The sequence below is a fragment of the Bombus terrestris genome, chromosome 12 (genome assembly GCF_910591885.1).
Source record: "Bombus terrestris chromosome 12, iyBomTerr1.2, whole genome shotgun sequence".
Taxonomy (NCBI): domain Eukaryota; kingdom Metazoa; phylum Arthropoda; class Insecta; order Hymenoptera; family Apidae; genus Bombus; species Bombus terrestris.
In genome coordinates this window covers 5,940,470-5,956,180 of record NC_063280.1, presented here as the reverse complement: position 1 = coordinate 5,956,180, position 15,711 = coordinate 5,940,470, and the positions used below count along the sequence as shown (strand labels likewise).

At 45.4% G+C, this 15,711-nt stretch overlaps 1 protein-coding gene across 5 annotated transcripts in view; it reads right to left on the bottom strand.

Moving 5' to 3' along the window:
• LOC100643418 (Krueppel-like factor 6) overlaps window positions 1-15,711 on the bottom strand; it is a 290,325-nt gene that overhangs the window by 230,669 nt on the left and 43,945 nt on the right. Inside the window, exon 1 of one of the 5 annotated variants that reach the window (XM_048410689.1) lies at window positions 13,746-14,235. The exons of the other annotated variants lie outside the window; for them this stretch is intronic. Coding sequence (XP_048266646.1) covers window positions 13,746-13,874 — 129 coding nt within the window. The 5' untranslated portion in view covers window positions 13,875-14,235. Of the gene's footprint in view, window positions 1-13,745; window positions 14,236-15,711 lie in introns of those variants that run through there. 5 annotated transcript variants of the gene reach the window in all.

The following is a 15,711-nucleotide window of genomic DNA, read 5'->3' as shown; positions in this document are numbered from 1 at the left end:
GGTAACAGCGGTCTCCAGGTGACGCATATACAAAAGAAAAGGTGTAGAGTTTTTCTTAAAGTAATTACTTCAATTTGCGATCACGATCGCAATTCTCGATGGTAACTTTCGAGTTACCGATTCTCGAAGTACGGATATATTTAAATTTATATCGTTGAATTTACGTCCGCCAACGCTTGATCGTAATATGACGATGATAAAGCGTTCGATTCGGTTAATTAGCGCATCTGCTATCACGAAGCTCGAGCGAGAGAGAGTTAACGTGACTCATCCGGAAATGTGCAATTATTTCCTTTTAGTTAGGACTCGTGTACTAAAACAGATACGACGGAGGAAGCAATGGTAGTACCAGATGATAAGAATCTGAATGGTAGAATCGAACAAAAGGATTTGGTGTATAACGTGATAGAAATGGATTCGAAAGTATGTGCGTAATGATACATATATAATTACAGAGAAAACTACTCCAAATAATTTTTAAAAGCAATTATGTTACAAATGTTATGTCATCTACGATTAGTGTCGGTTATCACCTGATACGTAATACCATTGTGCTAACTATTTCGGATCGTCTCACTAACGAAGAATCTCGGACGCTATGGCACCCGAGGATATACAACACACGATGGAATAATCCCAGGATGATGGAACCAATGTCAAACCATCTCGTATTCATGGAATCCACACAGTATAATCCTGAGGCCGTGGAACTTGCCGCAGATCTCCTCGGGGGCGGACGACCACGAACTCCGAACCCGCAGGGTCATGAAAACCACGTCGGATAACCTTGGAATCGTGAGACCTACCAAGAATCGAACAAGGATCACGAATCCTACCAAGGATCACGTTGGAAAATCGAGACAAGCCGCAGAATCGTGGAATCTCGAACTTCGAGGTACAAGATTATGAAATTCGCGTAGAATCTCATCGGAATTCTGCAAGCACTTACGGAACCAATCAAATAGCCATTTTCTATCGTTATCTTGTTTCTACGATGCTGACATTTTTCGAACAAATGAACAAATCGCCGGTTAATCGATTCTTGCACGCGAAACTATCCAATAAGGTTACCGAGTAAATTGGTACAAATTAGAAGAAACAATTAAAGCTGGTCGCATTGTAATCGACGATTGTCGGGAATGAACGTGAGTGGCCGGCTGGATTAAACGGCTCGATCGCGGATGCTACGCACGCTTCGATCGCGATTCCCACTCGGGCCTTAAATTACTCTCGCGCCTCGGCGACGGGTGCGCCTCTTAAAAGGTTTGTACGGGACATTCGTTTACTTCGAGACGCTTATCGGCACGTAAGTACACGCTGTTATGTCCAATACGGTCCCAAAGGAATGCTGATACGCGCGCGATACCAAAGCTCGTTCGGCGTACACGAAAAAAAAAAAAAAAACGAAAGAAAGAAAGAAAAAAAAAGAGCGTGCAAAGGATCCAAAAGAAAAAGTACACGTGCAACGAACGCGTCCGTCGATCGAATTGCTCCGTGCACGCGTGTCGTAAATCGAGCGCCACGCCGAAACTGTTATTATTTCCGAGGCGAAGGATCAACGAGGCTATGTTCAACCGGATCCCCTTATTTCCATACGAAACCATGAGAATTCTGTAACAATCGGCAAATATATCATTACCCTTGACCGACCGCGAAACACTGGCAAAGAGAGGCAGAGAAAAAGAAAGGTCGGGGATACCCTTCCAAAGGATCGGGGATTAATTGGAGGGTGTCGATTTTATGGATAGAAGCGGCAACTACTGCTAGCCGGTAATTTCACGAGCGAGCCCGCTCGGTCCAAGGTATACCGCGAAACGGTAGTGGGGCGTGCTGTGGGAACCTTAAGTAATTTATAGGATGTTGTAACGGGATTTTTACAACATTGGACATTGCAGCATGGGAACGGTAGGCTGGCAAAAAACTGGGGCTACGATATCGAGGCCGTGATTCACCCGCATCGTGGTACGCCCACCACCGCTAGACACCCATTGTCTCCCGTGTTTTAAAAACGTACTCTTGTTTAAGCGAAGAGACCCATCTATTCCCACCGTAAATCACGCGGATGATCTTAAATGACGGAACAGGGCAAACGGTGGTTCCATGTGGTACTCTACTTGTACAGGATTACGACGATTGGTTACGTCACTGTCACGAATTACGTGCTTCTAAGCTCGTGCAAAGACGTACGATCGGAACGTTCTATCAACTTTATCCTAAAATAAAATCTTCATACCGGTTCCTAATTGTGGCTGGTCTAGTCTATATATTTCAAGGAATCACGGACACCGTTAAAACAGCGGAGCACCAGAGAGCAAGTCGTGATAATTATGGCGCGGCTAGAACGAGCTAACGCCACGGTGTCCCGTAGCTTCGAGCAGGATCATAATTATACGCTGGGGACACTGGAAATCTGCTAATCGTCGAGGAAACACGGATGCATGGCCGGAAGACGCAACGGTCGCGCGCGAAAAACGAAGAAAACACACGACCAGAATTCACACTCACGCCGGCTAATGAGCGTCAATAGTCACGCGTCAGTTGTTCCTTTTTTCTTTCTTTTTTCTCCTCTTGCTTGTTGAACGGGACGTGTTGTGCGCGAGCGAAACGCGTCATAATGCCGCGCAGATGAATGACATTAGTTGAAAAAATACGTCTTGTGCCGTGAATTCGAAGAAGAGAACGGCAGAGAGAGAGAGAAAGAGAGAATGATGGAAGAAAAGGCTCGAGTCATCCAAAATCTGACCCTTTCTCGATTGCCCAATTTCTTAATCGGCTTCTGGGAATCGAGCGTCACGATATCGTTTAACTATAATCGGATTATAGGATAGAAATGATGGCAGGTGAACAGAAAGGTGGAGGCTAGTCTTCGTAGGAATATAATACTACCTATAATCGAGGAAAGGAGTGGTGTTCCCTTTCGTCTTACTTTCTTCCGTCCGTGCTCCATCCAAACCATCGTTCTTTCGCGTTCTCTCGTGAGTAAATGGCTATATTTGGCGATTCGACACGTGCCAAGTTTCGAGGTAAAAGGCAAAAACCAGCTTTCGAGACATTTGTTTCGACGATAATATGGATACATTCGTTCACGTGGTTCTTGTACGATTGTGTTCCAACGAATCGACATTTTCTTGTATTTTCAAGTACGGGCTGTCTGTAGTGTCTCGATTGAGAAACGTGGAAGTATCGATCTCCGATTCGATACAGAGCGGCCATAAATAATGGCCATTCTTGACGAAATATACCGGTGCTACGATCGTTAACAGAGCCTAAATGGCCGTGAGAACTTTTTAAACTCCATCCGAGCATGCTACGTAGATTCGCTTTTAAAATAACAGTCGTATAGAATGCAACGGGTTACAAAAGAAAAAGTAAAATAATATACTAGCGAGCGAAGTTCTGAATCTTCGCGCGACAAAGTGTCAAAGAACTGCTATAGGAAAACGACGCTAAAGAATAGCGATCGTTAAATTTTGTAACAAGCATGGCGAACAGTTTTTACGTACGACCGATCGACAAGAAAAGATTTACGATCCTGCTTATTACACGTAGAGGAAAAAGAAAGAAAATACGACGTTGGAAGTCTCTGTCTCGGATGGACGTGTCAGAAGTTAATGAATCATAAAGACGTAAAAGATCGTTCTCGCGGAGATCGCTACAATGCCATTAACACCGCTCGCAATTAATGCACACCGAGCGAGTATCTCGTTGCAACGTTCGACGGCCTCGAAGTATCTTGGAGCGGTTTCTCCTCGTGCCAGAACCACTCCGATCTTTTCCCTTAATTAAAAATAACGATTGCTCGTTCGAGATGCGGTCTCACAGTTGGCGGCGTCGAAACGGGATTGGCACGGGCATAATCATAATTTCCCTTCTTTCCACATTTTTTTCTTTTCCTCTCCTGAGAATCTCGTGGCAACTAGGACACAAGTGGTGGTGCACGGTTCACCGGCGGATGTTCAAGGACGTACCTGTCACCTTCGCTATCTTTGTACTATCGGATCTTCGAGCGTCAGGAAAGGAACGATGAAAGCGAATGTCGGAACAACGCGAATGCACGTGTACGTCGAAATGACCGAACGAAATTAAGTTTAATCGGCGAAAGATTTACGAAAATATGAATGGAAAGAACGCGCAACATCGTGAATCCTGGAATCACGCGAAAGTCTCGGTTTCTTCTTTTTCCTCGTTGTATTCGTCGGCTCGTAAAGTATCGTTCTCTCCTCGCACTCCCACGCCGCGAATAACTAACTCGACGTATACACGCGCCGGCAAGTGCGGCTATAGCACGATTTATCGAGCTAATTTTGGGACAATGGCGAAGAATCAAGGGAGAACAGCGGGAGGATGAGAAACCGGTGAAAGGAAAAGAGGTTGAGGATGCACAACAGGTTACGTACCGAGTATGGACGGTAGTTAACGGTGCGAATTGCTCGCCATATACGTACGCCTGTCGCGGTTATGTTGGCCCGGCTAATGCCAACCCGGGACCCCCACGTACGGTTTACACAGCCGTAAATATACCAGGGGACTAATGTGGTGCAACTTTACGTCGCGAGTTACACGATCATCCCCCACCGTATCGGTTGCCTACCGTATACCCGTATGCGGGTTACACACCGAGTTGGAAAGGGTCTCGTGTACACCGGATCAATTAGGAATTTAAATTTGCCGCTCGAATCGTCCGCGTTTGGACATCAAAGGAATTTTTCAAGTGGGAATTACACGAACGCGAGCGACCGTTTCCAAAGGTTACCGTGAAACCGACGCCGAGCCAAAGCCAGATCCGTACCCGAGTTCGCACGAACGTCGCGTTCCTTGAATTTTTACTATAACGACGGATATTTTGCAATCTAAACTCGGTCTCACCGCTTCAGGCGAGTCTAAAGAACGGCGGCCCTCTTCGAAAAGAAGTTGTATTATTTGTTTTCTTCGACGGAAGGTCACGGAAAACCTGTCGCGATACAATTTCTCGATTCGATCGGGAATGATCTAACGCGACAAAGAGACTGACCTTCGTCCGTACATCTACCACACGTACGCACGTACAGCACGTCGATTCTACACACTCGCGAATATACTTCCGCGTTAAGAATGAACTCGCGTTTCTGGAATTCCAGCCTCGATACGTGTCCATTTGACTAAATCCACGATCCACTCAATTATTGTTATTTATCCGAGTAGGAATGGCCGTTAATGGCCGACCTTATTCCCGTTCGTAGCCGGTAGTTCGTGCATTTGCATGCAATTTACTTAAATCAGCGGTCGAGCCGTGCCCGACAACGCCACGTTCACCGGTCGCATAAACCACGACGGAACCATTCTGACTTCTTCGAAGGTGTAGGTTGCTGTATCGAATGTCTGACTGCTGCCGTAGTTGCTGCTGCACCGTGGCTTGGGGTCTGCACGGTGACAGGATCGGTCAGATCTCGTACCGATACGGTGGTACTCTCGTTTCAAAGCAATTACGCATAAATTTTCATGCCATGGCTACGACCTTTCCACTGTGCCGGAGTTAACAACTACGAGTGATCTTGCGCTGACTCGGCTCTATATCATTCGCGGTAAAAGATAAAAATCACGCGTTAAGATACCTGGCAAATGCGTTAATAATTATTTCGTTCATTTTTCTACTTCGATTTATCTCTAGCTAATCGCTCTCCAACGATCGAACGATGTTCTACCAGCACGTTGTGAACACAACGCAACAATCCGCCGACGATGTCGTTTCGTAATAAATTTGTAACAAAATCGATGCGAATTAGAAATCAAACATCGTGGGATTCGGTGACAGAGTCGCGAGAAATTCCATCACGTTCGTGACTCTTGTGCCGTGGCTCGAGGCTGTAAGTTATTCCTCAACTTGCACAATCCATTCAGGAATTTGCACGTCATAGATTGACCATCTTCGGTTAAATTAACGCTGGCTTGGAAGAATCGATGGTCTTCGGTATCGCGTGAAAGTGCCATAAGTTACTCCTCGAGTAAGTCACGTTCCACTGACCCTGGAAGCTTGATGAACACGTCTTTCAACGGTTTTACCAAAAGAGGACTGTGTAGACGTAGTCCATATTCATCGATCGCCCGACTCGTCTTTTTTAGGCACCTCTTTAGGTATTTTGTATCCATGTTTAACGTTAATCCTTGTTTGATGAGATCGCAAAATCGGGATAAAAAACCGTTCTTTTTCTAAACACCTGGTATATCTACCTTAGCAGAAATTATGAATTATATTTGACGTAGTAGCATAAACGTTTATATAACAAGTTATGGAAGTACACGAGTTCGATACATAAAATAATTTTTTCTTGGATCAACCGATGGCTCTTATACAACGTTAGGCCATCAAGGATTAATCTCAGCCTAAAACCACGTCGAAAACCATCATTCGCAAATAATCAAACACCTGCGAATGGACGAACCAATGCCACAGTGGATGGATCGTTCGTCAAACGTTTCGCATAGGAAGAAGACATTGTCCGTGGGTTAATCCTGCGGTCGCGTCATTCTTGTGCAAGTCACTGATAGGTTACGGCTGATTGCAGTAATCTTCGCGTCGATGTTCCGTAAAAAAAAATCTTGGAAATCCTAGCGCGAGCGTGAGGCATTACTAAATAACGGTACGCCTAAGTACGGGCTTTAATGCACAGGAGAAAATATAATCGCTCGAAGCTTCGAGGTCGACACCGGAGAAACGCGTGTCTCGTGTGTGGCCCAGAAATACGGTCTTCCCTCTATCCACGTCCACTTAAATTCGTGCTGATGAAATGGAACTGCCAGCGACGAGCCGGTTAGACACGCGAAATCAAATGTATATTGATTCTTAAGGTATCGATCGTTGTCGCCTTAAACGTTGGAAAGTCGATTAGAATATCAGAAGGGAGACACGCGAGCGATAGACTACCGATTCGGTCATATCTGGTACGTGATAGCGAGTAGCCAGATACCTGGCATCAAAGAGATAGTAAACATTGCGGTTCTGAGTCTTGTTTGGTCGAGTGTGACAAGCTAATGGTGTCCTTGCTCCATCGAGTCCCCGATTGAAAATACCGCGGTAATGTCTACCAAATCGGACCAAAGTGAGCGGATAGTGTACGGTTAGTCCCAGATGCAAGTGACACGCGGCCGATTGCCAAGCAAGAGGAGAAGGCGAATGTCGAAGGGGAGGTGTTGGCTTTCGAACCGAAGCACGTGAACGTTCTACTAGCGTATCAAAGGAAGCTAGAATATTTATTTCGTTTATCTTTGCTGCTAATAGTCGACGATGAAGAGCTATCGTGTGTGAAATTTCACAGAAAACCTTCTTTCGTTAGTTAAACGCGAAGCTATCGGAAATAGAGGAGGGATAAACGTAATAAGAATCTGTTTAGGCGCCTGCACTTATGATATCGAGTGCACGATGGATCATCGCGTGAACAGTAGCACGACGCTGACTTGTGCTCTCGCTAACGAGCTAAACTCGTGACACAACCTTGATTCAGTCAACCAGGAAATATCGTGCGCTTCCTGCGTTGATAGCGATGGCATTACAGCTGCGTTCAAAAGACACCTACGAACCTAAACGGTTAGTCACTGACCCATTTACATAATTGCTATTTTAAGTTAAATCTACTTTTCTTCTTGTTTTCCTTCCCGAACTCGGACTTTAGTTTCATTAGGAATTAGCGAAGTAGTGATTTAATCGGCGACACATTCCCCTGAACTTCTACCACATGCTTCGCGCCAAACGATTCACTCGCTCAGTTCCAATACATAACCAACGATCACGCTTCAAATCCAAGTCACGCCCACCGTATGTGTAATTAGTTCGTTCGCACAGGGAATATGATGTAAGTTAATTATCCTGCTGGTTTCTTTTGCTTCCGTCACGCCTCTTACGTCGTACAGCAAAGATTGTGCGGCCATGATATTCCCGTTAAAAAATATTTACCAAGGAAGATAAAATCGAACGAAAGAAGATTCTCACCGTAGTTACCAGTTTAAGGTTCGCGCGTATTTTACGCAACCATTCAAGAGGCATAATATGCATCACTGATTGGCATCGCGCCTTGTACTCTCGACAAACATTCCTACGACACGTCCTCGCCACAGTGGGGTTTCGTACGGAACTGACGACTTTGTTAGCGTAGCCTGATGTAGATAGAGCACCGCCCTGTTACGCTGTTGACCATTTGAATGGTAGAACCTAGTCGGCTGTAGGTTACCGTGCTATCGATGCCGGTGTACAACGTCGAGGTAGGCAGCGCAAGCGCCAAGAAGTCTCCGGGCTTTCCGTGAAACACCTTCGCGAAACGTACGACGTTACTTGAGAAACAGGCTCCCGCTAGTGCCAGGATACTCGAGGATGTACCAGGAGCGAGTACCAGAAGATGTACGACGAGGATTCGGTTCTAAGGTAGACGTAAACACAGAGAGTGTTAACGCGCGACACTGAATTTTAGTAGCTGCCAAGAATTCTACCTGCAGCCTGTCGCCAGAAAAAATTACACCACGCCGTTCTGTTTAAGCGATCTTATCGACAAGCGTCTCGGTACCGTCACAACGCCTACGGTTTGTCTAAATTTACCGACTCTATTCAATCGTTAATAACTGTAACATAGATTAGTTGGATTAATTATCAGAAAATTTTGTGTCGAGCATGGTCTTTTAAGAAGATCTCTTTGAAGGATTTTTCATTGACATACTCGCACTATAAAATAAGAGGATCGCTATCTCCTGATAAGGATCAACGGTGGTGTTCGATGAAGTATTTCCAAAATTGGAACGCGAAGTTGCAGCGCAAGATAAGTCGAAGACAGCGTCCGACAACCGTAATTTACATCGACGACCATATTTGATCGCAAGATTAAACGCGGCAATGAAACGAAGGAATACCCGAGGTGTACGCGAGGCAGGTGAAACGTCTACGATCGAGCATGAACACACGGGACGTCAAGGTGCGCCATTCTCGATCGATTCTCGATGCACCTTACGACCTCTGCCCGACGCATATGCCGTACGCATCGCTGTACAGCGTACCTTCCAAATTATATATTCGTTCGAGGCTAATCGGTGGTGTCACCCTTTCGTACGTGGAAGCTTCGTAATTCGGCACCGAGTCGTTCATAGCTGCCACTCTCTGGTCTCTGATACGCGAGAAGGAATGTTAAAAATTTGAATATCGTATGATAGATAATTGATAATAAAATAACATAGTAATTGAAAGATGGATGGTTTCGCTTAAAAGGGGCGCTGGGAAACTTTGAGATGCCTCTACTGACGTTTGAAAACCATTTCATTTTGCCCCGATGAAATCTTTTCCCGTCTTCCACGACTTTGAAGCTGTATACTTTGAACCTTTGTTCAAAGAAATCTAACTCGATATAACTAGCTACTGCGTGTATATCGAGACTTTCAGTAAAGAAAAAGGAACGAAAGATTACGTCGGGATAGATATACGTAATTTCAATAACTTTCTATGATTATGCCACAAAGATACAAACGTCTTGTGTTTTCTTCATTCGAGAATTCATGTTTGACGTGTATGTACGATGAAAAATTCCTGCGAAGCTATCGATAGCTCGATTCATGCTGTTTTCCTGGAAAAGGATTGCAACGAAGAGTCTACCTTGCACAATTAACTGCTGATTAATAGTTACAAGCTTTTTCTGCGACATTTACGATTATAATCCCAATAGCGGCGTTGCGCGCGGCCAATTGGACAATGCAAACCCATTCACTTTGATTGGTAATCATCGGGGACAATGAGGCGTAAACTTAATTGTAGGAAAAAGAGGCCCGACGTGCTAGATGCGCTGTGCGAATGTGTGCACAAGAGAGGCTGTCGTCCGTGTGAAAAGCCACGCGAAGGAACTTCGCGTCGAGGAATAATTACCGTTTCATTCATCGATCATTAAGGGACATATTATCGAATTGTGCGTACGTCGGCCGTTGACGAATATCCGGTAAGCCGGGCGCAACCCTGTCGAGGAATTACGTTGTGTCGGTTGGCTGGCCACCGCTGTACAACTGTCAGGTGCGAATAAAACCGATAACCACTTCCGGCTTACAAGTTTCAATCGCGGATAAAAAATTGAAGAAATCTTCTAGCCAACGTGGTGTTTGTCTCGATGGTCGTAAATAATATTTACTCGAAACCAACGTCACGGTTTTTTAGATATCGTGCGAGATTACCACCATGTAACTATAATAGCGTTTAATGCACTTCAACGATTGGTTTAACGATTAAGCGTAGAGAATCGCGCACCATCGCGCGAACTGATGAAGATACCTCGATCGACCATTAAGACGTTTTCCGTTTCAAACGACGCGACGTTGACAATCTTGGTCGTTGATCGAAAAAAATGTACTCGTCGCGACGGGTAGTCCGTTTTCATCCGGTTTCTTCTGCGGTCGGCCTTTTCACAGCGCTTCCTTCAACGAAGCGTAATCGTCGAGACGAACCCGCCTGGATACACGTAGCGTCTAAGCCGAGACTCCGTCTGGTCGGGAAGAACAAGCGAGAACCAAGTTTTTCTGACTAATTTGAGTAACTAGCGGATACCGGGAAACAAAGAGAGACTGGACGAGAAGAAATCTTGATGAGCGGGCGTGGTAGCCGTGCTGCCGCACAATTTTATAAAGATCCGCTCGGCTGCTGTGCCGTCTACAAAGAACAGCCAGCGCTAAGGAAACCGCGTGAATCGACGGTCGCCAGGACTCGCCTAAGCCTCGAGGAAACGAGTTGATGAATCCGATCCATTTTTAACGAAATCTTTGTAAAAAGGTTAAACGGCGTCCGTGCCGTGCACGGTCGACGGCAAAATTAAATTAATTATAAATCGTGGATGCACCATGAAATTCCACCGACCGTTTCTTACCGCGGTCCGCTTCACCGCCTATGAGAATTTACCGAGACGTTCGAGCGTTCCTTGGTCAAAGATCGTATATTCCCCCATGCCCTGTTTCAATAGGCAACACGCGGCACGTAATTCGCGTATCCCACGAATTTCACCTCTTCTTCTATTTCTATGTTAATTCGACCGAAGAAGAAAGGAATTAGCGATTCTGAAAACGCCATAAGGGCGACGAACTTCTCGGAACGATCGTTCACACGCTCGTTCTCGGCCTTTTTGCCCGATTGAATTTAACGATTCTGGATTACCGATGCCGAGCTTGGTCCCAAGGCGGTTCGTCGAATGGAATTCTCGTGCAATCGGGTCGCGATTCTGCCACGAAGGACGATGGATCGCGACAGAGAGAGAGAGAGAGAGAGACAGAGGGGGGAAGGGGGTTAGAGCGGGAGAGAAGAGCCGAGATGAAGCTCACATAGTCTCATTACTCTCGCAAGCCGAGCTTATTACTTCGCGAACCGCAAAGAGGGCAAAGCAGCAAAGTGGATATCTCTTGAGGATACACGTTCGCGTACACGCATTAGTCAGACAGATATTAGGTAGAGGCCCGCTGGGTGGACAAGCTGTTAGACGAATAATACATCATATTGTTGAGAAACGTGCCATTCATTACGACAATGTATCCTTAATGATTGATTAACAACTTTGGTGTACCACTGTAACGCTACAAGTTACTAAATTGTAATTGCAACGTGTATTTTAGATGATGCTTATGTAAACGATGAGTGAAGACAGAGATGCACGAAAGAATCTTCTTCTTTCGTCGGATATGAATGTGACTGTTAATCACAAATTTAATTGAAAATATAGTTGGGACTATTAACGGGAATCTCATATGTTTCCATCGATAATAAATGTTCGGAACTATTTTATCATAATGAAATGCGTTTCTTCATCGATGATTACTACACGGGCTACGAGATTCGAACATAATAACAACTTCCTTTACAATTTTCAATCGTGTCGTCCTCGAAAGCAGCAACATTACCATCGCACAAAGGGGATTAAGATTTCACCGTGATGGAGGGAAAAAATCGAAGCTTCTTCTCGATCGTGTTCCGTTATTATTAATCGAGTTTATTACGGCGGCTCCACATCAAACGTTGCACCGCAAAAGTGCGGGTAAAAGCACACCTGCCTCGACAGTTCGCACCGTCGCGTCGAGCTCTTACACACACCGTATACACCGACACTCTAATTGCGTTCTCGAGTTCCTGGCACAACTTCCCGAAGATGTAGCGCGTCGCTAGAGCCTGTTTACCCTAGACCATGCAGAAGGGTTACAGCCAGCGACGTTAATTTGCCGACAATAAATGTAACGCGTGCTCTCAAATGAATTTTCTCCGTACTCGGTTTCTGATCGGCTAGATAAATATTTGAGCTGTCAGTTGATCCTTTCCTGTCGCTGATAATACGATTCCGCGAGAAACAGGATACATCTTTTTAAAGAATTTAATACACTCGGCTATCAACAGACACGCAATTTTTTCAAGGTACAAAAGTAAAAATATTATCGACATCTTTTTCTCAAACTTTTATACGTCTAAAACGAGCTATTCACTTATGAGTTATGTCGACGTGTTAGACAGTACTGTTATTCAAATTGACGCGTATCGACGCACGCGAATATCCGAGCCCGTTGGTTTTTACGCTCAAAAGCAAGCACTCGTCGTGAAGGAGCGTACAGGTGAAACGATCTTCCCGCACGCTCCTTGGTTCCCGCGAACGCCTACAAGAAACAGTTTCACCGTATTATTAATACACATATATATATCAAGGAAACGCGCCTAAGTACCCGCACTTAATTACTTACTGCCAGAACTGCCAGCTACCGCGACATGGCCGGAATGAACGATAGTTTCAAGTTGCCAAGTTGTCTTTCGTTCGATTCTCATCGAGCGAGAACAACGCCAAGAACGAGAGTATAAACTCGAACGATCGCGACGCAGTACCCTTCGTACGACGAGTCCCCAAAGAAATAAAAGGCAGAAGTAACGCGTCCAACACGTGTAATTATATTTATATCGTGTATCTGTCAAACCGACCGCCCCTTTAACGCGTATTTCTTAACGCGTAACGACCGTCTTAAATAAACGTTAATTGTTTCCATATAAATTCGCAAATTGATACGTGTCACCGGGAGATAAAAAGATGTGAAACGGGATATAAACGGGATTTCACGGATCCGGTGAACACCGACAGATTCATAGTACGATGCGAATCATCGTTTCCGAGAAGGGAAAGTTTGCCGGCACGAGATATCGATTTTATCGAAAACCGGCTCTAAAGATCGAAGACGTGCGATAGATCGTACGCGTAAGCCACGATCGATATACAAATTACTCGTCGACAGATTCACAAACGATTTCTAAAACCGATAGGCGATACATTTATAAACCGTTTACCGGGACGTATCGACAACGGGCCGCAAATGGACGCGTATTTATGCTTTCATTGGCCGATCGAGCAATCGGCGGCTGGCGGCTTCAGCTCGTGGCTCAGCATGAATAACGACTTTCCACTGATCGCAGAAAGATTCGCCCACATTGGCCTTTGAATCAATTATGTACGATTTATATTTATGCGCAGGTCGAAGAGCAAGGGAAGTGGACACGGGTCCATTGGTGAGAGGGGACGAGAAGTTCGGAGGTAACAAGAGTATACGGTATGCGTACATACGAGAAACAGAAGGGGGAGGATCGAAAGAGATAGAGACACAAGGGGAGGAAACGAGGGGGAGAAGGGAGCAGATGCGAGAAGATGCACACGAGCTCGTTTGCAAAAGTATCATCTCGACGGAAATAAATCAAGGCTGCACCCAGATTTCAAAGCGTAAGATTACAAAAATTAATCGACTTGACGTTCAGCGCGATAAAAAGCATTCTGTGGTCCTCTTTTTTCATTTCTCTTTTCTCTCTCGCCCTCTCTTCGTTCTCTCTCTTCGTTTGCCTGCTCCTCCCGAAGGTCTTCTCCAGACTCGTCCATGGACACGTAACGACCGTGTGTACGACAGAACTCGTGGGGTTTATATCAATTACACCGATCGTGACCATAAAATTTCGATCAACAAGCCCGGGACGTCGTTAATTGCACCGCACGCTCCTTTAAACCTCCGAATAAGAACAGGGCGCAGATCGTAATCGCGAGCACTCCGATAATCTGTTCGATCAACAGAAAGAGACGAAACACGATCGGTCGGTGGATCGAATCTTATCCATCGAGGTAATCGAGTACGATCGTTGTTTCGTCACTTTCCTTCGATACTTATTTATCCCCCGATAAAATTCCTGGAAAACATCAACGATCGTATTGGACTGACGTTCGACCGCACCACCCATCCTTCTCGTCGGAGCAATCGACGCAAACTAACGATCTAACGCGAGACTACGTCCCTGACGTATTATGTTACGCCACTCGATCATAATAATTACCAATAATCCTTCGCATTTAGGAGTAATCACGGCGCAGCGTAGCCTTGGCCCGTCATTCCGACAGGGAACGCTCACGAATGTGAGACACATGTAACGAGACCCGCCGCCACTGCCTGCGCCATTCCACACGGGGACCCAACTCTGACTTACGGACTTTGATTTAACGTACGCGATCTCGTACGCGAACGAAACGGAAAGATAATAATTTGATGATTCATGCTCCTTTCTTGTAAACGTATTGTAGCCGGTAATACGTTATTTTCAAGAACGTTGTTTCAAAAGGTGGTAAAAGGAGACTAACACTTAGCGAGTATAAAGTTCAGCGAGGGAAGGTTAGTTTTGTAAATAATACATTTTACGACACACAAACGGAATGGGCTATCTTTGCAACGCGATTACGTAAGGGATTATACTAAAATCATTTCACGACGTCGTATTTTTAATTTAACAAGTACCCTCCGATGTAACGAATATCGCATGCTGTACAGTTACGACGAACGAGCCTCGAGCTGTTTGACGAAGTCCGGACCAAACTGCGTTCAGTTAAAGAAGAAAAAGCAACCACCGAAGCTTGAGATTTACACGACGCGCAAAATACTCGACAGCTTTTTTCTTCTTTAAAGTCAGTCGGTAAGCATCGCGCGTTGATCGATCTCGTGCGAATTTGCATCACCGTCAGCTTCCTTTCCACGCGGTTAATTAAATCATCGCCGATGATCCCTACAATTCGAACGTATATTTACGAATCGTACAGCGGCTGCAACTGATACGAATTAATAAGTTAACGAACGAGACAACGAACGTTCGATGTTAAATGCTGGTATTACGAAACAGTACCAACAGCTGAACATTGCTGTACCGTTACGTTATACGGCAATAAGTTGCAAGATATTAGTGCCAACCAGAAGTCTCCTCCCACGCTTTATCCTCGTTCCCACCAATCATTCCGACCTTAAAACGCAAGGAAACGCGTTCAAATTGCAAACTTTATCGCTCTTGTCTCCGTCTGGATGTACTTTTAAACCCGGGCGTCCCCGATCGAAATCAAAGTCATTAAAGCGTCGCCATGGTACGCGTAGGACATTTTTATTCGCTGCTGTAAAACCGGCGAATAGATACAGCGGGTTTCATACAGACGTTAGGAGGGACAAGCATTCCGCGGCAGTAGCACACAACGAGAGCATAAAAGTGCGACTCGATAAATCTGTAGGAGCGTTACGGTAGCGGGCGTCTCCGAGTTCTGTCCTCCTCGGCTACTCTGCGACAGAGCCACGTATACACACGTACCGGCGATACACGACACGTTGTCCCGGTGATATTAACGCGATACGACGAAGGCGGTGCATATATATTCTTTCGAAGTGGCTCGAGCGTGTCACGTATATGTACGG